Source organism: Rhamphochromis longiceps, linkage group LG11 (genome assembly GCF_057381845.1).
Source record: "Rhamphochromis longiceps isolate RC_006_pf linkage group LG11, R_longiceps_female_GT1.1, whole genome shotgun sequence".
Lineage (NCBI taxonomy): Eukaryota > Metazoa > Chordata > Actinopteri > Cichliformes > Cichlidae > Rhamphochromis > Rhamphochromis longiceps.
Genome location: NC_140567.1, coordinates 23,207,188 through 23,233,104, shown reverse-complemented (window position 1 = coordinate 23,233,104; position 25,917 = coordinate 23,207,188). Strand labels below are relative to the sequence as shown.

The following is a 25,917-nucleotide window of genomic DNA, read 5'->3' as shown; positions in this document are numbered from 1 at the left end:
GACTTTTTTGCAGGCTAACAACAGTACGTGGCTGCATTTATAAACAGTATTTCTATGTATTTCCCCCTTTGTTCTCACTGTTACTGTAGCAGTGTCTTTTACAGCTAATATTGATCTCTGCCTTATAATTGTTTATTTGCTTTCAAAAATGATTTTAAATTGTTTACAATGTCCTTAACAAGCCGTAAAGAAATCTGGGAGATGCTTTTTAACAGCATTTGAACTTGATAAGAATAAACAATCTATCGAAATTTGCTCAGTGTGTTAATGTGCATATTGCATTTTACTGACATAGCCATTGGGTGTCACCACTACTCTGTGAATACGCTAGTGTCAGATCAGACTAGCTCAAAAGCAAGACAGATTTTAAATATTGCTTCCTGGTATAAATTAGAAAGTGAAAAAACCCTAAAACACATACACACATATATATATAATATTTCCTGTGATTTTAACTGATTTAATAACTGTTAAAGACAGCTGGACAATAGCTACTAAAAATACCATCACCCAGACAGCTCTGCGTATTATATCTCCTCCAAAAATAAAGCTGCTCTTTATGTCCATCAATCCAGAAAAACTGAATGAATCCATCATAAAATGATGGAGGATGACTGACATGTAGTCACAGATAACCGCATATCATAAAGTCTGCAGGGTATATTGAGAAGGGATGCATGGATGATGAGTTTTAGCACAGGTCAGGGCATCCCCATGTCTCTAAACCTGACCGACTCCAACAAACAGCTTCTCCGTCTTTAGAGGAGCAGTCATTTCGCTGCATTTCTCACCCACTCTCTCAGTCTCTCTCTTCCTCACCCTTTCTCCTCCTTTCCCTGCTCTGCTGCTGCTGGTGTTGAGCTCTCTCCACTTGTTTTCTACAGCCTCTCTTTCTCTTCACATCCCCATTTTTCCTCACTTTACATGTTTAATCTTCCTTCATCTTCACCTTCTCCCTCTATTTCTCCTTTTACCACTCTTTCTCTGCCGATACAGAGGAATGCAGAATGAAGCAAACTGTGGCTCTGTGGCTGTTGATACTTGCGACTCTGCTCCGGGGTGAGTGACTTTCACTGCGCTTTGAGCGAGACTGTGCTCGAACAAGTGTGTGTTTCCTGTTCTGCATGTGCTGTTGCATGTAAAGGTAGCGGATCATAGTAACTGGGGACAAAGCAGCTGATTTAGACAAAGAGAGTGGCCACTTGTGCACAGCCGTACAGAAAAATGGATTTATTTTTATGATGAGCCTGCAACACCACGATGTAATCATCTCCACTGCAGATCCCATAGGTTTGGCTGAGGCTTAGATTTTTTAGATGCTGAGATAGATAGATAGATAGATAGATAGATAGATAGATAGATAGATAGATAGATAGATAGATAGATAGATAGATAGATAGATCGTATGTTTTAGTTAGTGTAAATTTGAGTGCATTAATCTCACACCAATTACTATAGCACTTTTCATGTGCTTTTCCATTTTAAGCATATAGTAACTGTTTATAAGTTACTCAGTGTGCCTCCTGTATCCACCAGTGATCCAAATCAGGAGTGATTTGAAGCCCTCTCGGAGTTATAGGGTGAACAGACAAAGTTGCTGTGTGTGTCTGTCCAGGGTGTCTCAGTGTTTAATGGCCTCAGTATTTTCCGCATGGAATAAAGCTGACATTTTTACAGCAGTAGAAAACTCTGACAGTATGCTGGCGATCAATCAGCGATGTAAGTGATTAGAAAGAGTAGGCTTCTTTCTCTGTGCTCTCAAACCCGTTTCTCTTTGTTGCCTATGTTATCGTCTCTCGTATAGCTTTGCGCTCCATTTCACCTCAATTTGAGCTTGTCATCTGCTCCTCTGTTAGTGTGCCTCTTCTTCGCTTCTAGCCACCTATATAATTTCTACAGCACTCTACTCTAAACTCTATCATTGTAATCGCACCGTTTTTCTAAAATGTTTGCTCCCTGCCTTCTTTGACACAGCTTTCTTTTTGTGTCTGACTTTTACCTTGTGCTCTTATGTCTTTATTTATCTCTCTTTAAATTTTCTCTCCGTCCTTCTCCCCTCCCTTACACTCCCTTCCCCTCCCATGTTCAGTATCAATGCAGGGTCCTTACCAACGCTTTCTGCTCAAAGAGCTGCTGCGGGACTACAACCCCATGGAGAGACCGGTGGCCAACGACTCCCACAGTCTCACTGTTCAGTTCTCTTTTACACTAATGCAGGTCATGGATGTGGTACGTTTGGCATGAAACATGCATGCATTACAATCAGACAAGAAATAAAGTCACATTTTCCTCATTTTCCATAATGCATTTTTTTCCCTTTTATAATCAAAAGCTTCATTGCTTTTGAGATCGGGGCACGAATCCTCAGTCTTTCATTTATGTAAATTTAATTTCAGACACTTATTCTGTTTCCCCTGACAGCATGTTCTTGATTAACTTCAGTGCAGGGACAGTCACAAAAAGAGGAAAGTTATTAATGACTTGCATAATATAAAAATCTCTACTTTGGTAGATATCCACATGATTTTCTATCCCGTATGAAAGATTTTAAAAGGACATTTTTACCCATAAAGAGGATTGTGGACATTTTACATCACATACATTAGAAAAGCATAAGAAAGCACGGACGTGGGACACAATTACAAAAGCCAGAAATCATTTAAATATAAAGTCAGTGTACATTGTTTTAAGACCATTGTGCAACATGTGAGCTCATTCTTTCAAACACGAAATCATTTATTCTCTCATTTTCTTTCTGCCATGTAAGGATGAAAAGAACCAGCTGCTCACCACAAACGCCTGGCTGCAGATGGTGAGTATAATGGATAACATTAATGTAATATTGATCTGTGTCTACCCAAAGCCATTGCAGATGCACAGTATCAACCTAGATGCAAGTTGGGTTTTAGTTTATATGCTGCTCAGCAGGGAACAGCTTCTTCCTTCAACCCCAAACATGACCTTATTATGAGTATCTTGAGAATTGGCTGAATCTGGGCCAAACGACTAAGCTGTTTGTCTCATGTCAGCGTTATTTTTTATAACCCATATCAAAGTTTTGCCTCAGACAACTTTACCATCTTCTGCTGAGATAAGGAATTCCCTCTTCACCAGGGAGAAACTTGTCAGAACTGTAACTGTAAAAGAGGAGAGACATACCGTAAAGTAGGGGTGCTAAACATAAGGCCAGTGGGCCAGAATTGGCCCGGCATGATTCCAGTCCGACCCACAGGGTGGATTTAGAAAATGTTAAAGAAGGTGTGAGTTCAGGATTTTTAAGAAAGGCAATTTATACTACACCAAAATAATAAAGTACCGCATAAAGTTCCTCTTCTTTTTAAAATATCTACTATAAAACAAAATTTCATTTTTTAAACTGGGGCCACTGTGAAATAAATAAATAAATGAGCTATGGGAACATTTTCATTACACATTTTCTCACAAGCCCCCAAAATCTTGTTGGCAGCTTCCTTTCATTTACTACAGCAGCATTTTTATCATGCAGAAAAACTGAGATGTACTGTGGAAATCACACTTCTTTTTCCTATATCAAGATATCTCATGGACTCGTTGCACTGACAAAAAAGGGAGTTTCACTCACCCGGCCCACTTAAGATCAATTTGGGCTGTATGTGGCCTATGACCTAAAACGAGTTTGACATTACTGCTGTGAAGGATAAGCTGCTTGTATATCTACTACGATATAGAAATCATAATGGGTGTGTCTTCCTTCAGTTTTTTTTATGTATTTGTGGAGAGTATTTTTTAAATATCATTTTCCATTCATGGAGTTATAATTGTGTCTCCCAGCAGTGGTACGACCACTACCTGCAGTGGAACCAGTCAGAATATCCTGGAGTAAAGAACCTTCGTTTTACCCCCGACCAGGTCTGGACGCCTGACATATTGCTGTATAACAGGTATGTGACGTACAAATACGGGTGTGTGCAACCAGTGCTGCTGGTAATTGCTGACTGGTCACTGTGCTATTGTCCTTCAGCGCTCATGATAAGTTTGATGCGACTTTTAAGACCTATGTGCTGGTCAACTCCAGTGGTTTCTGTGAGTATTTGCCTCCAGGTACGTTTTAGCAGAGGTTTATATTTTCCTTCAAACCATTTAGACCTTTAATCATTCTGCATAATTGCACTATTATTAATGCTGCAGCGTTTCATTAAATAACTTCGTCTTCCTTTAATTCCACATGGCTGCACCACTGAGCAACATTCATTTTATTATCCAGTATTTACTTGCTTTTTCTTGTTATTTATGCATTTCAAGGAATTTTTATCAGCACATGTAATGTCGATGTGAGATGGTTTCCATTTGACATCCAGCGCTGTGAGCTGAAGTTTGGCTCATGGACATTTGATGGTTGGCTGCTGGACATCCAGATGAAGGAGGCAGATGTATCAGGATACATGGCCAATGGCGAGTGGGACCTACTGGGTAGGATCCGCTGTCAAAAGCATGGATGACAGACTGTGTTGCTTAGTAACTGTGCTTACATTAACACCATACAGTATTGCAATTGTAAAGACTCACTTAATGAATACATATTATATATGAGTGCATGTCTGATTTGTTGCCATAGAACCTGAAGAACATGAATGCTTTTTGCTGTGATGTTTTATATTTCCATACACGTTTACATCCTTATAAAATATCCCATGCAACACGGAATCATAATTTTTATAGCATCAGTCCTTGGTTTCTACAGTCTCTTAAGGGCTCTGTTTTTATAATGCTGGTCCTGTGCCAGATTCTTCTTATAGTTCTGATTTACAGTATTGTGCAAAAGTCTTGTACTCATTATTTTTTAATACTTTGATAGGATAATATTAATTATATGTGCAGTAATTTACTAAACCTGTGTAAAAAACCCACCCAGAATATAGTATGTATGGCAAAAACCACAGCTTGTGCAATTCTAATGAGCTTCAAAGTCAACCCTTATTCATCAGCATGGCCTGAACTCTTTCTTTAAGCGTCTCCAGGAGTAATTCTCAAAGCTTCTTGAAGGAGATTCAAAGCTCTTCTTTGGATGATTACTGCCTTTTATGATCACACGCTGCTTCAATAATGTTGAGGTCCAATCTCTGGGGAGGTCAATCCATGACTGATAGTGTTCCTATGTGTGTTTTTCTATCCAGGTATCCTTTTACTGTATTGACAGTGTGTTTTGGATCATTTTGATGCTGAAAACTGCGGTTGCTGCCTATCAGATGCTTTCTAGATGAGTTGCATTATGGATCAAATTCTGATAGTACTTTTCTGCATTCATATTTCCATCAGTTTTAACACCACCACTAGCTGAAATGCAGCCACAAACCATGACAGAGCCTCGGCTGTGTTTAAAGGATGGCTGTCGAAACTTACTGTTGTACCTCTCTCCTGACCTTGACAATGATTTGAACTTCAAATTTGAAGTCATCCTTCCATCCTGTTGAACTGATTTTCAGTCCAGTTCTTGAGTAGGTTGGCATACCTCGGCCTTTTTCTCCTTGTCTCCCTTCCTTAAGAATGGATTCTTGACAGCCTCGCTTCCACTGAGGCTTTCTGATGACAGTAGATGCATCAATGGAATGGCCAGATACATCTCAGGCACTGTGTCAGGTGGTCTTTGCTGCATTTTTTTTTTTTTTTACTGTTTTTTAAGGACATGACTTTCAGATACCGTTCATCTCTGGTGGATTGTTTTTTAGACCTCCCACTTCTTTTTTTGTCCTCCACTTGTCCAGTTTCCTCAAATTTATTAAGGACACATTGCCCACCTTGCCCAGATATGCCAAGTTTTCAGCTAATAGTACTTTGGGAATCACCTTGTGGGTGTAAAAACACTATTTTATGCCTGTCAAACTGTGTTATCTTTGGCATGTTTCCTAGATTGAAATAAAGAAATTTGAACAAATTCAATGTTTTTTGCAATAGGCCGCTAGTGTCTAATAAAGTAATACAATTTAAAATAGTTCTTAGCTAACTTGTCTGCTGTTAAGTGTACACACAACACTGGTTCATCCCTTGAGATAGGCACATTTTTTACACTTGAATGATTCCCAGGTCTGTGTTAAGTGGCTTAACAAACAAAAAAATGTGAAAGACCTTCAGAGAGAGGAGAGAACTATTGCTCATGTCGATTTTTAAAAAAGAATTCAAGCAAGTCTGTCTTCTCGGAAGCAAAATATAAAGAAATGACTCGAGACTGTTGCACAGTATTGGATATACATGCAGCTTTCCCCACATACAATCACAAATATTCAGTGGATGCACCAAAATACATTTCATTAGTTATATTGATTTTCTGATATTCTTTATTTTTTGCTTCCCTGCTTTCTCATCGCTTACGCAGTTCCTATATCTCTATGCTTCCTAATTTTTCTCAGAGGTCCCAGGAGGTCGTAATGAGGTTTTCTATGAATGCTGTGTAGAGCCTTACCCCGACGTTACTTTTGTGGTGACGTTACGCAGAAGGACCCTGTTCTACGCTCTCAACCTCCTCATCCCCTGTGTGCTCCTCTCCTCCATGACCCTGCTGGTCTTCCTGCTGCCTGCCAACTCTGGGGAGAAAATCAGTCTGGGTGAGGAATAATAAGTGACCAGGGGAGCAGGGACAAGGCACAGTCTGACAATAAGCAAGGGAGATAATGAAAAACAAGAGGTGAATCTGCTTCTAAGATAAAATATGTTCTCTAGCTGCATATTATTCCTCACTCCTCTTGAGAAGGCAATGGCTTATTTCACTCCAGTGTTTTTCCAGCAGTCTTTCTCTGTTAACAATATTGGAAAACCTTCAGTCAGAGCCTTTGTACAGTGTCAGGAGGGATGTCGTGGTAGGGAGGAAAGACAAAGGCAGAAAAGATGAGAGGGAAGATGAAAAACAGTAAAATCGAATAAGTTTTCCTGGGAGTGTCAGTAATCCAGATGATTATGGCGAGAAGTCAAGTACAGCATACCAAATATACAGTTCTACTAAGTTTACTCATGTATTTTCTTCTCTTAAGGGCTTTTTCTTTTTTCTTTTCTTTTTTTGCAACCCACGACTCCCCGGTGTCTTGTGTTGGCCTCCAGGCATCACAGTTCTGCTTTCTCTGACTGTCTTCATGCTGATGGTTGCAGAGATTATGCCCGCCACTTCAGATTCTGTACCACTGATAGGTCAGGGGTTTTTTTTCGACTGCATGTGAATTTGCATGTCAGTGTTGGAGATTTTGCAGGATGATAATCCCGTTTATAGCCAACAGATTAGTAGCAAAGTCTCACATGTGTTTCAGGTCAGTATTTCGCCAGCACCATGGTGATAGTTGGGATGTCAGTGGTAGCCACAGTCATCGTCCTCCAGTTCCATCACCATAACCCCGACAGTGGACACATGCCACGCTGGGTAAGTTGTGACAGTGAGTGAGATATTATACACAATGCAATACATATTTATCTGAAGTGTGTTTATGTGTGTGACTCCCTGTTCTTTCATTCGATTTGTATCTGTGTCCGTATCTTTCAGGTGAATTTAGTTCTGCTGCAGTGGGTTCCTTGGTTTCTGCGAATGAAGCGTCCAGGTGAGGGAGTGGTGCCTACTCTTTCCAACAGTCAGGCAGACTCCCAAAGCAAGACCCTGTCCTCTCCAACCACCACCACCACCACCATCCCCACACCAGCGCCCTCCGTCCTCCCACAGGGCCTGAACTCCTTGCAGGCCAGCCTGGCACAGCTCAACCTCCCTTTGCCACACTCACTGCCTCACCGTCCAAACTCTCAGGCTATCATCCTCCCTAATCCCATTCACAGAGATCCCAGTCCCAACCCACAACCCCAGCCTAATGGGCATCTGCCTTACATGGGATTCCAGACCTTCCACACCACAGCAGAGCTGGAACCGATCCAGAGAAACAGAACCACCAGTCATGGTAGGGGTAACAGTGAACTAGGAGAAGGAGAGGGAGCAGGAGCACGAGGGGGACCAGTCCGCGATATACCACTTCATCACCAACACCAATCTTCTAAGTTTGTGAGCCCCACACAGGAACTTCCAGTGTGCCTGGACCCTGACCAATTAACCACAGCTTCTGGAGTCTGCGGCTTAGAGGCTGGGACTGGGAGATCAGCTGTGTTGCATGCCCACAGTGGGATGATTCGATCTGTGGCAGTGGACAACCAGCTGCAGGCTCTTCTGGCAGAGGTGCAGTTCTTAGTTGAACGTGTTCGTGAGCAGGACCGTCAGTTGAGCTTGGCAGAGCAGTGGCAGTTTGCCGCGGCGGTCATCGACCGGTTGTGCCTGGTTGGATTCAGTGTTTTCAACATTATCTGTACCATCGCTATCCTTATGGCTGCACCCAACTTTGGAATAGCACTCTCGAAAGACTTCCTCTAAGAGGCAAAAAAAGACATTTGATAGACCAAGGAGGTGTTAAGAGATGACACAGATAAGGACGTGCTGGAAGCACAATTGCTCTCTAAGGCAGTCGGAAGTAAACAGCGAGTATTTCATGGACCGTGACACGTCAGTTTCGTCCTTTATCCTGTATACTGTAGACCTCATCATGCCTCCAACACTGTTACAGTGCTTTGTTTCATTATTTAATGATGGTTTGTGGACTAACTAACATATATTTAGTCTAGAAATAAATGCTTTTTGTGAAATAGACGCCTTAAAGATAGTTATCCCACAGCCTGACTTTATTAAATTTGTAAAATAGGATTACAGCTGCCCAGTCAAGAGAAACTAGACATAGAGGTTTTAAAGCAGAACTTATGTAAGAGTTTAAAAGTTCAGGGTTACATCAAGCCTAGCTTTGTGTACTGAGTATTAGTGAAAACTGTTATTTCTTAAATCTGCAGTGCCCATATTTTGTTAACAGTATCAAGGTGGTGTATGGGTTTCAATTGAATTCATTTTCTTTCAAGGTTTTCTTTTAGAAGGATGTCTATGCCTGCAAAAAATGTGATGAATCAGAGGCACTACGGATGAACTTCTGCATCTTCTTTAGCAACTGTGTTTGCTTGAGTTGGTAGTGAAGTGCTAAAAAACACCTCTCGCATACCGTCAAGGGAATATTTTCTGTCTATTGCATTTTAGTTTCTGTAAACTTACACACTGCATCGACGTGATGTTTCAAACATGCCCTCTGTTTATCGTTAAGGAGGATGCTTTTTGATTATCTATGAGAGCTTACTGCACTGAAAAGAAATGTTTCAAAACTCCTTATTTTGTTCATGATTTGTAATATTATAGTTTATCTGCTCTGGTGTCAGTAAAATTCAGACTGCAAAGGAAGAATCGATGATTAGTCATGTAAATTTCCCAAGGCTTTTATTTAATTACATGTATTACTCTCGCTCATCTATTGCCACGCTCGCGCTGTTGTGTATGCAGAAAAATGCAGTCCCTGTGATTGTGATTTTTAATGTAATGTATGATGTTGGACACTTTATTACCAGGGCTGTGACAGACTGAGCTGTAAGTAATGGCAGTAGAAATAAACAATCTTGTCTTTTGTATTCTCTACACATGCATCAAATTTTCAGTCTTTTCCCTCGTTCGCCTCCTCCCAGTCCAAGTTTTCAAAGCGACGTAGGAACAGAGGACAGGGGGAGTGAAGGAGAAGGGGAACAGCCAAAGAGGAAAAGGGAAGATAGAGGTAATGAAGCACAGCAATAGAGAGGGCAAAAGGAAAAAAGAGAGAGCGTCGCAGGAAGGGATGGCTTTGCAGAGAGACACCGACAGAAAGGATGCAGAATGAAAGAGACGACGAATAGAACAAGGTGGTCTCATGACTTGGTTGAGAGAAACAGAGGAGGGAGCAAAAAAATGTGCTGAGAAAGCGGCAAGAGACCAATAAAGTTTTTTAACTGATTGCTCGTTAATGAGACAGGGGAAGGAAGAACGTGAAGAACAAACGTTCCCTCCTCCTCCTCCCTCTCCTCTATACTGCTGCTGAACTGTACTGTGTCTAGCATTTATGGGTGACTTGATGTTTATTCAGAACTGGAAGAGGATGTCCTCACTGGGATTTATGTGATGATCTTGGCAAAAATTCTCGTTTAAAATGATTGACTGGGAAATAATGCGGGCACATTATGAGGATTGAATTTGGCAAATTGGTGTCTTGGCACAGCCGGACTCGCACCTTTACCCCGAGGCTATTAATTTGACTTGTCCTCTATGTGCTGTAGGCTAGTTCACTATTGGAGAAATCTCTGTGTATTTCAACGGCCTACTGAACTCCTTTTGTCTGTAAAACTGGGCTGCTGAGAGATGCACTACAGCGCAGGTAATAAATCTGAGATACTCTCCTCCTTCACTGGCTCTTTCCTCCACCTGCTTTGTGTCGACAGCTCATGCAGATCTGTTTATTGGGAGGAGATGCACACTGAGTCATCCAAACAGACGAGCACAATGCAGCGGGATGCAGAAGACGCGTCGTGTCTATCAAGGGGCCACTGCAATCTGTGGCTGCAGCTGTCGCACGTACCTGCGCGCACACACACACATCCACGGATACCAAGAGCAGCGCAAACACAAACCCACGCACACATCGAGTGGTAAAGTAAGGGCTCTGCTGCAGACCTAATGCAGTAACCACTCATGGTCCTGAAGCTGTCTCTTTCTGTTGCTTCAGATCGCTTCCACACAAACTGTTCACTTACGGCTGCTTGTGCAGTGCTCTTGCTTTGCAATTTTTTTGCTTATGTGGGAAAAATAAGGCAGGGAGACAATCTAAAAGGATGGCGTAATCGCTGAAATACAATTTTGTCTTGTATTTTAATAAAGTTTAATTGATCAAAATGTGAAAAAGCTGCTGAACTCAAATAAGCTGAAACTTGTTTTTATAGTTCACTCACTTGCCAATCAGCTTTTGCCACAGTCAGCATGACAAGCAGGAGCTGTCAGGTTGCCAGCCCATAATAGGTTTTCCACAGAAGCTCACTCCTTACTTAGATGTAAACTGAAGAAACCCACCAGTGCAGCGAGAATATGCAATATGCACACACACACACAGACTTAGACAACCGAGACAGTAAGGGTGATCACTTAGCCACTGTAACAACACTTATCTATTAATATTTTAACTCTAAAGTGTTGAATTTTATATATCAAAATTTATCTATAATTCAGAATGTACATTTAGTGGCCACTTCATTACGTACAGCTTGCCTTTACTGGGTTGGACCTCTTTTACCTTCAGAGCTGCATTAATTCTTAGCGGCATAGAATTAACAAGGTGCTGGAAACACTCCTCAGAGACTTTGGTCCATATCGATGTGACAGCATCACACAGTTGCTGCAGATTTGTCAGCTGCACATGCATGATGTGAATCAACACATCAGAAGGTGCTCTATTAGATGGTGTTGGTAACTGTGGAGACAGTGAACTCAATGTCATGTTCAACAAACACGAGATGATCTGAGCTTTGTGACATTGTGTGTGAACCGGCTGGAAGCTGCCATAAGAAGATGGTCATAAAATATCATTACACATCATTACACTACAGGCAGCACCCAGAACTGTGGATACAAAGTAGGATGGATTCACGATTTCATGGTATTTACACCAACTTCTGACCGTAAAATCCAAATGAGTGCTGCTGTAGCTCATCTACTTCATGTGCTGCCCTCAGAGGTGCTCTTCTGAACACCTTGGTTGCAGCAAGACGTTATTTTAGTTACTGTTGCCTTCCTATCAGCTCAAAGCAGTCTGGCTCTTTTCCTCTGACCTCTGGTATCAACGAGGCATTTTCACTGGATATTTTCTTTTTTTCAGACCATTCCCTGTAAACCCTAGAGTTGGTTGTGTGTGAAAATTTCACTAGATCTGCAGATTCTGAAATACTACCAGCCGTATCATCCTCCAATTTTAAGACTTCATTTAGTTCACTGAAATTTGGACTTAAAAAACTGAACTTAAATTATCACTGAAACTAAGCAATTTAGCTAAATACCTAAGTGACTCTTTCCATTATATGTCACCAGTCATCAGAGCCATCATATTATGTGGGTGGGATGTATCAGGGTTGTGAGATACAAATGCTTACCCATTAAAAGTAAGTTTTTCAGGCCTGCTGGTGAATATTTTACAAAAGGTGATCAAACCTTCAGAAACAGCTCACCTTTTTATTTTAGGCCAGCCTGTAATCTTTCATGCTGGAGGCCGTTAAAAAGCTCTCTATAACAGAGAACAACACTTGGCACTGCTCCAGCTGTGCAAAAAGCATTTTCAAGCAATCAAAAGAAGCTTCACAACACGGTTGTGGTGTGTTGCAAGCAGGGAGACGCAATTCCTTGGAGGGAAGATGAAGAGAGAAGCGCTTGGGTCTTTTTATGTTTTTATATCAAAATGACAACTAATTTCACATGCAATAAATGCACAGAAGCTGAAAATGAGTGTACACTCCCATCAGCAGTGGATCTACTATTAGAATAGAGCTTAATTCTTTTGTGAAGTGTCTTCCTCAGAAACTAATCAGCACTCAGGTCTGAATACTTCCACGAGGTCTCTCAGGACAGATTTTCAGACCAAAGATTTTTAGCTTTTCAAAATTCACCCATTCCAAGATAATTTTCAGTCACCACCTCACCAGCAGCAATCAATACCTATTAATTACTGGGTGCAGACACTTGATGCAGGTCGATATGTAACGGCTATCTCGCTGCCTGTTGGGTAATTGTCTCCCAGATCTCATTATAAGATGCTGGAGTTGGGGAAAGAAGAGGAAGCCGGTGAGGAGAGAAGAGGAAAAGAGGAAGAGTGGAATAAAGACACGGGTACAGGTGTAAAATCAACTTTATAGGATAAATCTGGCTCTGCCCACTGTGGGGACTGTCTGTTACTTTGTGATTTCCGCACTCCTTGACTCAGCTCCAAACACACAACGTTAGTTGCAAATAAACAACAACCAACTTTGCATCAATAAATCGGTTTATTTAAAAGAATATGTTACAATTTATTACAGTAAGCGATGTAACCAAACACTTGCTTAAATTTTACATTTCGACATGTCAAAGGCTCTGTAGGTTGTCATTCTCCATCCCCTTCTTAGTGTGACGCTCATCAGCTGAATTTAAAATCGAATCTAACTGTACGTGACATCTAACTTCAGTCAGCATGAGAAAGTGTGTGCACGTGTGTGTAGGGGGTGGATGGGTGAGCCCATGGGCTTGAAGGTGGGGTGATCAGGCGATGCCAGACAATCGACTGTGTCAGACATGGTTCAGTAAGCAGACACGAATCCTGGGGAAATGTGTTCAGCCTTTAAGACTGCACATTCAATCTCTCAATTCAAGGCTCAACACATTCAATTAAACCTCCTTTCTACCCTCACAAAGGTGTGCTGAAGCTCATTAATCACCCCAAAATGCTTCCGTGAACAGCGCTATCACGATAACGAGGACTCTTAGGTAGACTCACTGATGTAAATTTAAAGCTCCCTACTGTCTTGTAGATATCTTTAATATTAATGCTATTAAGCCAGTGGCATCATATTCTGTTTCTACAACCTATAATGTGATTGTTTTATAAAATTGCTGTTGACTCAGAAGAAGCTTTAATTTAAACCTAAGAACAAATCTCAGCTTTCAATATATTGATTTTTAAAAATACCTCTATTAAGATAATAATAACTGAACATGCCACTCTTCTCTCACCTTGTAAAAGCAACTGGTGTAGAAACAACCATGTAATATTTGTCCGACTCACTGGTAACTTTCAAAATGAAAAAAGTGCAACACATTACGATTTCATTAATAAGGATGCGAGATCACAAAATTGCACTAAGCAATAATAAATGTTTAATTTCAGCCATCGCAGCGCCAGGTTTTAATGACGCAATGAATTGTAATTTTTGTTTATTTGTCAGGCTCTGTATTGCACCATCAAATAATTAGGTTCTAGCTCAATGCATAATTGTTTTGATTACATTGGAACTTGAACTGGGCTCATTTAGAGATGGCATTACAGTGTTGAGCTTTACCTTTTTGAATCATCGGCTGGTAGGATGTCTTTACGGGCTGCGCACTGTAATCCTTATTTTGTCAAATGGTCGAAGGATAAAGCCATCGCTTTTTTGTTCGGAGACTGTCATCCTGTTTAACCCGAATCTGCAGAGAATAAGTGATTCAACAGCAAAGCACCAGCTACACAGATAAATAGTGCTGCATAGAAAGGCCATTTGAATTACGGGCCCATTATAAATCCGGTGGGAGCTCTCAGAAAAAAAAAGTAATAACTGCATGCTCAAGAGCCGGCAGGAGGACAAGGACCCCTGCTGCCTCTTCTGGGTAAAGCACGATGTTACGTGTCTGAGCGGAGCTCCGCATCACCGCTGCTCCACGATGGCCGTAAACATTTTGCATGGTGTGTTCATTAAAAAGATTACCTAAGAGTTGAATGCACAATTCTGCACACTCACACAGTATATAACTGCACCGTAGTCAGTGATAAACGTAGACCTGTACTTATTCCATTATAATTCCATCTATTGCCCTTTTACATTATACTATGCACATTTGGAGGTCAATAATACTGCTGGATAAAGTGCAACATATGTCTAAGCATTGATATGCACCCAAATATGAAAAAAACAAACAAACAGCCTATAAAGAAAATCTGCGTTCTTCATCCCTTCTCTCATTTGTCACATTATTAATGCAAATGCAGTTCGCAACACATGGAAATTAATGTATGTGACGTGGTTCAGCTGTAACTTACTTTATCAGGGCTCGACTCTGGTTTGCCCCTTCTCTCTTAGCTGATGGGGTTTTCTGCATATATTAATAACACGCATGGAGACGCAGGACACTGAGGCTCTAATCCATAAACTGAGAAGCTAAATGTCTTCCTGTGGTCACCCCTCCGAATCAGTGATTAATGTGATCTTGTGGTCCCCTTTCTGAGGGCAGCTAACAACTTTTACTTTCCTTTCTTTGTCCACCAATCTTTTCAGCTCTCTTTTTCAAGTAGGACTTCTTAAAAGAAGGTTCAAAACCCCGATCGTTTGCACGTCACATTCCACTTCAAGTCCCTGCCAATAAGAGGAAGGCTCGCATGAATCCGTCACTTTGATTCTGTAGGCAGCTCGTTTCTTTTCAACGGAGCTCTGCTTAATGCATGGTCGCGATGTGCTGGATTCGAGAGTTCTGGTACACAAGTCTGTAGTTTATTTTTTTTATGCGTCTGTTCATTCAACGTGTTCATCAGCAGATGCTTGTTGGTTTGCATGTAAGGAGGAGCTTCTCATGTTGAAGTTGATGGAGTTTAAATGACGTCCGAGTAGTTAACAGCTGATTTCTGGTGGGTATGGGGGGGAAGGTCGGGGCCAAAACTGAGCTGAGGTGGTGATGGCGATGTAGTTACGAGGTAACGATCTCCCTTCCTAGGTGCCCCCATCCCTTCTGTGCCTCAGCAGCTGGAAAATATTCTGTTACAGAAACAGAAACCAGGGGTAAAAACCACAAGCTTAGACACAGAAGGAAAAGAAACTGTATAAAACACCAAAACAAGAAAGTAAAAGGATTATCACTGGTATCAAACTGGACAGAGGCAGGCAAAGCCTTACCTTGCCACACATACCATCTTTACTGCAGTTCTTATTGTCCTTGTCTGTAGCCTCCTCTTCCACCTGAAGGCACAGATGCATTATTTCCGTAAGTACAGGACAGAAGTAAATGGCTTGTATTAGAGCAGATTATTCTGTAAAGAAGCAGAAGGGCATTACCTCCTTCCTCCATTTCAGCTCACAGAAGACTCTCTCAAAGCACTCATGCATGTAGTTAAACTAAACAATGACAAAGAGAAGCACAGATTTAGACTGGCGTTTATATGGTTCTCTCTAAAACAGTGGTGTCAAACATAAGGCCCAAGGGTCAGAATGAGCCCAGCGAAGACTAGAATCTGACTCACTGAACAGCTTTAGAAAATTTGACGGAGTGCATAGATTTGAAGTTTTTAACTGTATTTAATACGTTTTACAGCTTTTCCTATTGATACAAACTGCCCAACCCCCATTAGCTTTCATGTTGAATTAAAGTAATTAACAGATAAATAATTAAATGACATAAATGGTCCTGTTTTTCAAATATTAATTAGTCAGCAGTAAACTAACAAAACCATTATATTTTATAATTACAGGACAGTCTGTGCAGTGAGCCATTATACCCTTTTCTCTAATTTTACACATCTATCCTGTATTTTTACTGGCTCGGCCCACTTGAGATCAAAGTGATTGCATGTCACCCACCATATAAAATGAGCCTAACATCGCTGCTCTAAAAGAGTAGTAGAAATGAGAGTCTCTTTCTTTTCTTTACAAGGAGTTTGATAAGAACTTTGATACCACCTTCTTGTACTTGCCTGTAAATATAGTTTAACTTACATCCACCAACTGGTTAACTTATCTCAGCATAAGCACACTTTATAAAGCAACAGTAACTGGTTCCCAAAGGCTTTAAGAGCTGGTGAAAGAAGATGTGTTGTAACACAGTAGTAAACAAGTACCTGTACTAACTTTTTTTTAAAGGAATTCAATTTAAAATGATGATTTTTCAAGATTCGGTACAACTTCTCGGGTATGTTTTTGTACTATTTCCAATTAAATATGGGCTTCTTCTTTTCAAACATTTTTTTTGGTTAATTAGCAGGTGTATCTGGCTGATTTTATCCATACAAACAGGGAAGTTTGCTATGATGTAATGTGTAAGTGAACTAGGCTCACTACTGCCACTACTTTTAAAAAAAATAAAAATTACTGGCTGCTTGTGTCATCCTCTTATTTACTGTAAAGGCATACAAGTGGTGTCTACTCAATAAAATATCTGCAGAGACCATACTTACCATTTACCATGATCTGTTCCTTCTAAATATAGCAGTAACTCTCCTCATCCTGAACTTTTTCTTTTAGAGTTCTTTACAATTATTTCATTTGTAGCAGTATTAACAAATAAACATAATATGTATGCAGTGATCTGTGTGTGATCCATACATTAGGAGTAAATATCTTGACCCAGCGTGGCTTCTTCTCTCCTCGTACATATTCAAAGCAGAAGGCCATGCCCTCTTCATCCGTGTCCCACCTCTGCATCTCCCCCCAGTCAAATGCAATCACCTGATTCTGGAACAACACGAAGGCTTCAGTACACTCACCCTGTTACACAAGAGGTATAGAAAAGGCAGACACACACACACGCACACACACACACACACGCACACACACACGCACACACACACACACACACAGCAAAGAGTAGGCCTTGCCTCAAGCGTCCCCTCCTCTGTGCAGGCGTGCAGCTTGAAGTGGTGAATACTGATAGCCGTGATCACGTGGCCTTTACGTCGAGAGTCGCAGGAACAGTGGGGGAATATGATCTCGTTGTAGCCTTCGCAAGTTCGCAATAAACTCAGGTACTGTGAAAAAAAAGAGGGAGAAGAGGCAATGTGAGCTAAATATTTTTCACAAACTGAAAAACAAGAGGATGCTCTGCAGCTGAATGAAGTTTAGATGCAGGGTGCATTTTTTAACTGTGAAAAAACACTTAAGGCTATAAAGCAGAGTGCAGTTATTCTCTGTAGCCTGACTGATTTAGAAACAGGATGTGATTATTTACCTGCTGGAGCAGCTTTAATCTCTTCAAATTGGCGGTAATTTACTGATGCTCACTCACTTATTCACTTTCAGCGAGCACATTTTGCTGGCAAGAATGTGTGTCTGTGACACACTCGCTCTTAGACTACTTCCTTTTTACACTGTGGTATATCACTCAGTGAAATAAGAATGAAGCAGTGTGACAAAGTGGACGACACACTCAGATATAGTGAGAATACAGTGTCTCTGTATGTGCATGTTACTCTCAAACAGTAGCGTGCTGTATATAAAAGGCTCACCATGGACATCTTCTTCTGCTCGGCCAGCTTTTGGAGCTGATAAGACTTCTGCTCAACTTTAATGAAGCCTTTCTTCACATCATCCACAGCCTGCAAAGAGGTCAGACAGGAGACACAATTAAATACAAAATCCACTAAGCATACCAAACAGAGCAGACAAATACACAGTGTGTACGCACCTGGTGAAAGAAATAGTTGACAGCGAGCTGGTTGTCATTAAGCAAAATCTCCTCTTCTGTGGTGAAGAGCCACTTGCGTAGGGTGAGACAGGTTCCTGGGATCGCTGAGGTATAGTTCTGTACATACAGTTTGTGGGGGAACTCATTGGGGGCAAGCTTACGTACTAAAGAAGAAAGAAGACATGAAAGAAATTTGTAGAACATTTAACAGCACAAATCCTACCTCCTAAGACTTAACTGTACTTCTTCCACAAAGATGGATACCATCTATGAACCAAAAATCAATAGGGTTTCATTTAAGTTTATATAATTTCATTTTATTGGATATGTCAATAAAGTCACATAACCTGTGCTGTATTTTTTGTGAGGCTAGCTGCACAGGAAGGTCAGTTTCTTTGTCAGTGTGTCAGTCAGTTCGACAGACATTTGTACAGCAGTAAATCAAGTGTCTTTTGTTCAGCAACTGCCAGAATGATGGCCATGAAATTTAATACAAGCACTACGGGGGGAAAAAAGACTGGCGATCCATTAGAAATGTTCTTAATAAAATAACGATAATTTGCATGAAAAACAAACAAACACAATTCTTCATAATAGGTTTTATTAATAAAGTTTCACGAGCTGCTAATGTGGTTGTAGGCTTGTTACTTTCTGCTTTGTGATACAATGTTGTGACAGTAACCAAGCCATACAAAACAATGCAACACGAATAAGGAAAAAAGAAAGGCAAAGCAAGGTCAAAAACCAAAGACAGCGATGTTACTGTGAAACCAAAGCTAAGGATCGTTTCAAGAAACAGATGACGCTTCTGAGCCTTCTGAGACAGAATAAATCAGGCCACAGTTATCTACACCTACAGCATAAGGAGTGTAACTTTACATTACACTACAACATTCTAAAGTAAACACTGAAGTAAATGTAACTGATGTTAGAACTGCAAGACAAATGCTTCTTTTTACTTGTGAAAGATTCCTTCGTGCTGCTAAACAATTTCCTTCCTAGAGTTTGGAAAAAAAAGTGTTGTGTGGGTGTGGAAGGGGTGTGGAAGAACAGCACAAGTGCATACACTTGTAATTATCAGTTCTTCAGCTGATTAAAAATAAAACGGGGATGGCTTTCTTCACATCACTGGGGATAGAATTTGCTGATTTATTCCTTGCAAGAAAGAAACAAATTGAAACTTTAGTGGATACACACAAAACTTTCATTCTCATCAAATATAACTGGTTATTGCTAATGTTGTGGTGCATTTGTCCTTGCTGTAATAGACACAGGTCATAGAGAACTTTGTGCATTAAACAGAAATGCTACTACTGTAGTTTTATTTCATTTTTTAAATTAGGCACAAACAACACACTAACCTTTGTCAAACGAATGTGACATCATTATAAATGCCCTTACAAACCATATTATGAGCATGATTATTCATGTATAAGGTATTTGCTTCTAGATGATTATAAAAAAAGGTGGCTGCATACAGATATTTTCTTTTCTGTCACTTGTTAGTGATCACAGATAGCAACTACAGCAACATTTGTGCTATGCTTTAGCAAAAATGCAACCTGTGCTTGAGTTACCTGCCCTTACTCACCAAAGGTGTGGTTGATGACCTCAAACAGAGCAAAGTAGCTGGCTGTTACACTGTCCATCTCTAGCTTCATAACAACAGCCTGAACGCGAGAGATTGCCACAGAATGAGAGTGAGAGACTGAAATAATGTTGTGGCTATAGTGGGGACAGGACTGTGTTTGTGTGGGTTTACCTGATAGACCTGGTCTGTAGTTGAATTTTTGCGAACTCTGACAGTGAGTGTGGTTTTATCTGGCATCGCTATTCTCAACTCCACATCCGACACACCGTTATAATTCTAGGTCACAGCAAAGACAGCCAGAAAGACAGACACAGCGTAGTGAGTCACAGGCGGGGAACGGGCAAAAAGACACGTTTATTTTTATTTTTTTACCTCATCTGATTCAGACAGGAACTCTTGCATGATGTCACTTTCTCCAATGACTCGGACAGAGCACACTGCAGATGAAACACACATTATATTAGATACAGTTTTTTTTGTGTGTGTGTGTAAGTGAAATAAAAGTCATTATACAATGACATCTGCGACTTCACCACCTGGCCATAAAACTGCTTAGCAGTCAATTGTCACATTAACTCTGAGCCTCTGAAAATGGTGTCCTGTTTATAAAAATGTGTGTAATCCTTAAAGAGGTCATGCAAATGTTTTGGAAAACTGAATAATCACGTGTTGTTTGTTTGATTTACAATCAACCGTGGTGGCGTTCAGAAGCAAAACTACAAAGCTGTATCTTTGTTCCAAACAATATGGAAGGCAACTGTAAGTGGGCGAACTGTTTGTGTGCTAGCCCTATGAAGAAAGCCTGATTCTCCTCCTCTCTTCCTCACCTTTCTCTAGATATTCCTCCAGGCCTCTGCGTCGTGCGTCCAGCTGTTGCTCTGAAAGGGAAAAAGGCCATTTTCCAGGCAGCTTGGGGAAAGTAAAGTTAGCAAACTCCCTCTTCAGGTTTTGGTGTAGAATCACAAACTCCCGGTAACGCTTGGAGCACAGCTGTCTGCCTGCCATGTACACATTATACACCTGGAAGAGTTAAAGTGGAAAAATGAAAATGAAAAGGCGGTGATCTTTAGTCAACAGTATTTATAATATCCAGAACATTAGGTTGCTCATAGACCTGAATATAAACATCTCATGAATGTAACAATCGCATAAGCCTTGAGTTGTGACTGGCTGCGTCCAACTACAAAAACATTTTTATCCATCCGAGTGTTTTTGCACGAGTGTACCCACCACAAACTTTTCATGGTTGAGTTCAATGTGTTTGTAGCTGGGAACAGAGATGGGCACTGCCTGCTTGTCGGAGTAGTCGTAACAGGACTGGGCCGACCCGTCGTCTCCGGGATCCAGGCAGTCGGCCTCCTGGGGAGGAACGGACAGCACGGCCAGCACCAGCTCTCGCTCACCGGCCCGGATCAGATCAACCACCTGCTTGTGTGTTGCTCCTTCTACGTTCACCCCATTGCTGTTGAATAAAGAGATTTATATACTAGAGTGGCAAGCATTTTCTTTTTTAATATTCTTAAGGTTAACTTTCTATTTTTCATAAGCATAAAAGAGTACAGAGTTTTTTTTCACTGAATTAGGAAATACAATAGTGAAAATGCAATTATAAATTAATGCAATCAAATAATCTAAACAGCAGCCTTTAATTACCAGAGACTTGAATCAACACACAGACGGCATGCTGTTAACACCAATGAGAAATGACTAAGTGCTTCATGACTGCAGGGCTGTTATATTCAGACAATTTATCAGTGCCTTGTACTTTGCTTCTTCTCTCTCAGGGTAGAAGTTTAACACATGAAATTATAAGATTCACAAATAACAAGAATTATTTGAACTGCTAAACAATATAAAAATATTGAATGAAATGGGAAACAGCAAAAAAAAAAAAGGGTTTCAAATAAGAGTTACTGGTGCGCACATTGTAGAACTTTTGCATCATCTCTTTCAGAATTGAGACCTTTGGTTATGTCATGAGCACAGCTGAAAGTGAGCGACACTGGGTGTGTGCACTTTGGCAGTTGTGTCAAACGGAGTGAATGACAGAGCTGTAGCAGCCTAACCCGTAGTTAACTTTGCTCCAAAACCATGTCGCCTCATCTAAAAGCTCTCAGCGACACCACTGGATATTTCTCACACTTTTAAAACAAGCTCCAGCGTAGGCTGGCAGATAAAGGCGGTATTTGAACGAGGCCTGAATGAGATTCAATAAATTATTCTGTGTTTTACATTCCAGGACTTAAACAACAGCTTGGAAATATTACAGTGAATGAGGAATCAGGCCAAACTTCATTTGAACATTTTCCAAAGACTACAGAAGCCAGCAGTGCTGTAAATGATATTTCCATAACCTAAATGTAACACAGTCAGTGGTTTGGGGGCAAATTCTCACATTAAGTAGACATAGATGAGCTCTGATCATCTAATGTGAAAACACATGTTGTGATAAATACAGGATAAAGTGTGTTAATATGCTGTTAAGATACACTTCGAGCTTTGAGCAGAAAATAAAACCCAATTCTAGGGTTTAGTTGACTTAAAAAACACATCACCACAGGGTGACATCTTTTAGGCAGCGTGATAGTATGCAAAAGGTTTGAGTGTCCTAATTCACATTTTATAAACAAGCACGTTGTGAGAAGCCCACAAATGTTTCACTAACTTATATTAAAGACAACCACTGAGATGGTAACAAGCCAGGACAGGAAATGCAGGAAATGCTTCAACTGAATGAATACATATCTGTTATGTTTGCCACGCTGGCATTTAGATGGAGGGTTGAAGCCCGATGAACATAAGCTCTATTTTACCTACAGTGGAACAAAATAGCTACACACATGTACTCAACATAAAGAAGGCATTCTGAGCCAGTGCACACATAGCAAAGCTGGGAATGATGATTATGTAGGTAAAAGTAAGAAAAGACTAATATGGAGGACACAAATATAACAATCTTGCAGGTGGAGTGGGAGAAAGCGCAAACGTGTCCTACAAGAAAAAATGCAGACCAAGCATTTTGGCAGCTCTTTCCTTCCTGCAGCTTTATGATGATATAATAAGGACCTGACACAGAGGCCTTTGCACCGCCACTATCAGCACTTTTGACTATGATAAACACTTTACAGTAGACACCCTTCCCATGTGACAGATTTCTAGTTCTGCTTTTATAATTGAAATTACTAGTATGTGTTCATTTTGTTTTTGCTGCAGCTTAAGGATTTATTAGGTGACTTTATGCACTATGCAGTGTTCTGTACTTCATGTATAAATGTTCAACCCCTCACACATAGTTTAAAGGCCAAATTAAAATGCATTTGACACCTTGAAAAGTGTTTAAACAATATATATGACCTTTATAATAAAACAGAATGCTGAAATAATTATGCTAAATAACACAAACTGAATTTAAGTCTGAGAGGAGGAGCTGTTTATAAAAGTGCAAATAAATAAAAATACTCGACATGCTGCAGCTAGTATGCAGCCACTCCAGTGTGAATGTGAGTGCTTAGACTCACTTTACTACTTACTTGTATTAAACTAGCAAATGTTTAACCAGCCAATCACATGTTAATTAAGCACGATGAAGAGGACCTGGTTAAAATCAAGTCACTAATGTTGCATGGCTGCTAGCGCCAGACTGGCTGTTTTGAGTTACTCAGAAACTGTAGCTCTTTCAGGATTTCAGGCAGAAGCATCTCAAAACAGACATCCAGTAACTGAAATGCTTTGTTGACAGCAGAGGTCAGAGAAAAAAGAAAGTCAACAGTAACTCTAATATTTAAGTCACCAACCGAGGATTTTCGATGACCACGTGGTTTTACCGTTTTTTCTAATGGTTAATTTCAGCATCATTATGTGCCACCTTACAACCTTCATATAACCTCAGGCTGCCATGGTCCCAGTTTTCTTTTTTTTGTGTGGTTTTTCAAGGTTAGGATTCGTAGTGCATATATTTGTGTTTGGGTTGCTGTTTGGCTTTTATTATTCTAGTCTTCTTGACTCCTGTTTTGTTTTCTTTGTTATTCTAAACCTGAGTCTGACTTATTCTGTTCCTGTTAAATCTTTGATTTCTGAGCTCACTTCATGTTTTTCTAAGTAGTAGTTTTACATTGTCTGATCCTGCATTTTGAGTCATGTTTTCATTATTGTCCCACACTGTTAAAGTTTAGTTTTTTTTTTAGTGTATTATGTACACTCTGGTCTTGAAGGATACTATGTGGCTAGTAAATTTAATAAGTGTACTGTAGCTTTACATGACCACTATATACCATGCTAATAATACTAGCAGAGGGGTATCTTGTATATGATAACAAAATGATCAGGCACACATCCACATGCTGGCACACAGAAATAATGGGGTCAACAAACTGCCAGGTTACTGCAGGCCATCCATTGACACAGCAGTGTGCAAAAGCCAGCCAATCAGAAAGTGACTTTGAGAGGACAAAGCCAATCAGAACTGAACTCAAGGCATCCCTCCCTCTCTGCATCATGGTATTCCATGCACACAGACACACTGAAGCATGAGTACTGATGCTGATGCTGTGTGTTACTCCACACAACAACAGTTCAACACACACTTGAACACTTCAATGCCAAATCAACCAGGTGCAATAATCCTCAGTGCTAAGTAACATCTAATTCAGTGATGCTGATGTTAAAGATGTGAGCTGGTTTACCATTCATGATTTGTGTAAACAAAGTGTTTCATTGATAAATGACCCACACTGCATCTGCTTAGGATGATGTGAATGTGCACAGGAGTGAGTTGGAAATATCTGGCATGCAGTGGATGAGAGGAATAGATTTCAGTGTGACGTGAATTTCTAATGATCCCCGGATCGTTTCTCTCTGACACACACAGACACTCCTTTCATTGGGATGAACGGCTCTTCTGCAGGACCGGTGTCACAGTGCATGCACACACTGGCACCTTAGTGTTCCCAGTTTGACTGAATGATGCTATAAAGTCACGTTTGCCTTGAGCTCACTGCGTGATCGTCCGGAAAGTGAAACAGGTCATTTTCATCACTTACGTTATAAGCAGCTTGGAGAGAAGCTAAAAAACAGTACTTACACCTCAAGAATCCGGTCCCCTTTCGAAATGCCGGCTCTGTCGGCGGCACCCCCCGGAAGGACCGCACTAACATGCTGCAGTGGGGCGTACAGTTCTCCGTTGATGCTCCGTAATTGCCCTCCTTCACTTACTTGCCCCCGAACGTTGAACCCATAGCCGGAGTCAGACTTCACTATCCGAACCAGCCGCGGGCCTGAAGTAACGGTGGTTGCGGTCTGGCAGCTGCCGCCGGTGCCCGGTGTAACGTTACCGCTGCCGGAGCCGTTACGAGAAGAAGGGTGAGGTGACGGAGGGACCGGGGAACAAATTTCTTGCCCCGCTACGTCCGCCATTTTTCTGCACTCACTGTATCATCCAATCAGATTCGGCTACAACATTAAATATCATACAAACATTAGCTTGTAGTAGCAGGCTAATCAGCTTGGCTAGCTAACTGAATGAGGTAAGCCGGAAAAAGCCGAAATCTTACGATGATTCGCGAGACCGTAGCAGGATGCGCGGGAGGCGTTCCATGTCGACCATCAGAGACGGTTTTTTTTAGACTGACCGTTAAGTTACTTGAGTAGTGCACATAATTGTGTCGAGAGCAAACAGAAGTCTGCAATTTCTAAACTAAATCAGTGAAGAAAGAGATCAGACCGTAACTTTGAGTCTCCTAAAATGTGATTCCCAGACTTAACACGGACCCCACAAGAAAACTCATCACTCCTAAGTTCGCTTTTGTTTAATATTTCACTGATAAATCCCTGATTGAGATGTTGAGAACACATGTCACTGCTTAAATCATGGTCTAAACTATCAATCCTTGTAGTTACAGTGTTTTTTTTTCCCCCTTTTGTAGAACAAAAAGAGCCCTTTTTGTAAACGTCTACATTTTTTTGGCATATTTACAAAAGGCAAGTCTATTTATATAGCACCTTTCAAACACTACACAGGGACGGATCTAAAGAAATTTATTTAGGTTTCATGAGATTAGGATGGAAAAAAGGGGTGGAAAAATCAACAACAATCAATTACACGTGTTGCATTCTGTAACGTATTACATATGGTTAAAATACATCAAATGCAGTAAGTATACACACGTTTCATATAAACATAGTCTGCAACTTTTTCAGATCTGTGGCAAGATCTGAAAACTGCTGCCCATCTAATCTGACTGAGCTGGAGCTGTTTTGCAAAGAAGAATGAGCAAGGATT

General features: G+C 40.7%; 3 protein-coding genes across 4 annotated transcripts in view; 1 reads left to right on the top strand and 2 right to left on the bottom strand.

Moving 5' to 3' along the window:
- s100w (S100 calcium binding protein W) overlaps window positions 1–25,917 on the bottom strand; it is a 72,969-nt gene that overhangs the window by 39,743 nt on the left and 7,309 nt on the right. The gene's annotated exons all lie outside the window — the stretch shown is intronic.
- LOC146659134 (neuronal acetylcholine receptor subunit alpha-7-like) lies at window positions 981–8,737 on the top strand. Its single transcript, XM_085423017.1, has 10 exons — window positions 981–1,059; window positions 2,090–2,229; window positions 2,768–2,812; window positions 3,811–3,920; window positions 4,001–4,080; window positions 4,282–4,449; window positions 6,384–6,578; window positions 7,069–7,155; window positions 7,272–7,381; window positions 7,502–8,737. The coding sequence occupies exons 1-10, from the start codon at window positions 1,008–1,010 to the stop codon at window positions 8,366–8,368; spliced, it is 1,854 nt and encodes a 617-aa protein (XP_085279143.1). The 5' UTR covers window positions 981–1,007; the 3' UTR covers window positions 8,369–8,737.
- On the bottom strand, window positions 13,161–25,264 carry snx27b (sorting nexin 27b). Of its 2 annotated transcripts, none has more exons than XM_085423012.1 (13): window positions 24,721–25,264; window positions 20,871–21,102; window positions 20,468–20,660; window positions 20,013–20,077; window positions 19,812–19,916; window positions 19,641–19,719; window positions 18,050–18,213; window positions 17,871–17,960; window positions 17,244–17,393; window positions 16,972–17,100; window positions 15,709–15,768; window positions 15,550–15,612; window positions 13,161–15,411 (listed from the first exon to the last, which is right to left on the bottom strand). In XM_085423012.1, the coding sequence occupies exons 1-13, from the start codon at window positions 25,050–25,052 to the stop codon at window positions 15,367–15,369; spliced, it is 1,707 nt and encodes a 568-aa protein (XP_085279138.1). In that variant the 5' UTR covers window positions 25,053–25,264; the 3' UTR covers window positions 13,161–15,366. The 2 variants fall into 2 exon arrangements, with proteins under 2 accessions (XP_085279138.1, XP_085279137.1); XM_085423011.1 differs by having other exon boundaries at window positions 15,564–15,612; window positions 24,721–25,258.

Excerpts from the sequence above, each read along its gene's own strand:
- LOC146659134 (XM_085423017.1), top strand. The coding sequence starts at position 1,008 with ATGAAGCAAACTGTGGCTCTGTGGCTGTTGATACTTGCGACTCTGCTC. Across the intron at positions 2,230-2,767 it reads TAATGCAGGTCATGGATGTG|GATGAAAAGAACCAGCTGCT; the intron begins GTACGTTTGGCA and ends CTGCCATGTAAG. Across the intron at positions 4,081-4,281 it reads CTGTGAGTATTTGCCTCCAG|GAATTTTTATCAGCACATGT; the intron begins GTACGTTTTAGC and ends ATGCATTTCAAG.
- snx27b (XM_085423011.1), bottom strand. The coding sequence starts at position 25,052 with ATGGCGGACGTAGCGGGGCAAGAAATTTGTTCCCCGGTCCCTCCGTCA. Across the intron at positions 18,214-19,640 it reads GGTCATCAACCACACCTTTG|TACGTAAGCTTGCCCCCAAT; the intron begins GTGAGTAAGGGC and ends TTTCTTCTTTAG. Across the intron at positions 15,412-15,563 it reads TAAGAACTGCAGTAAAGATG|AATATTTTCCAGCTGCTGAG; the intron begins GTATGTGTGGCA and ends TTTCTGTAACAG.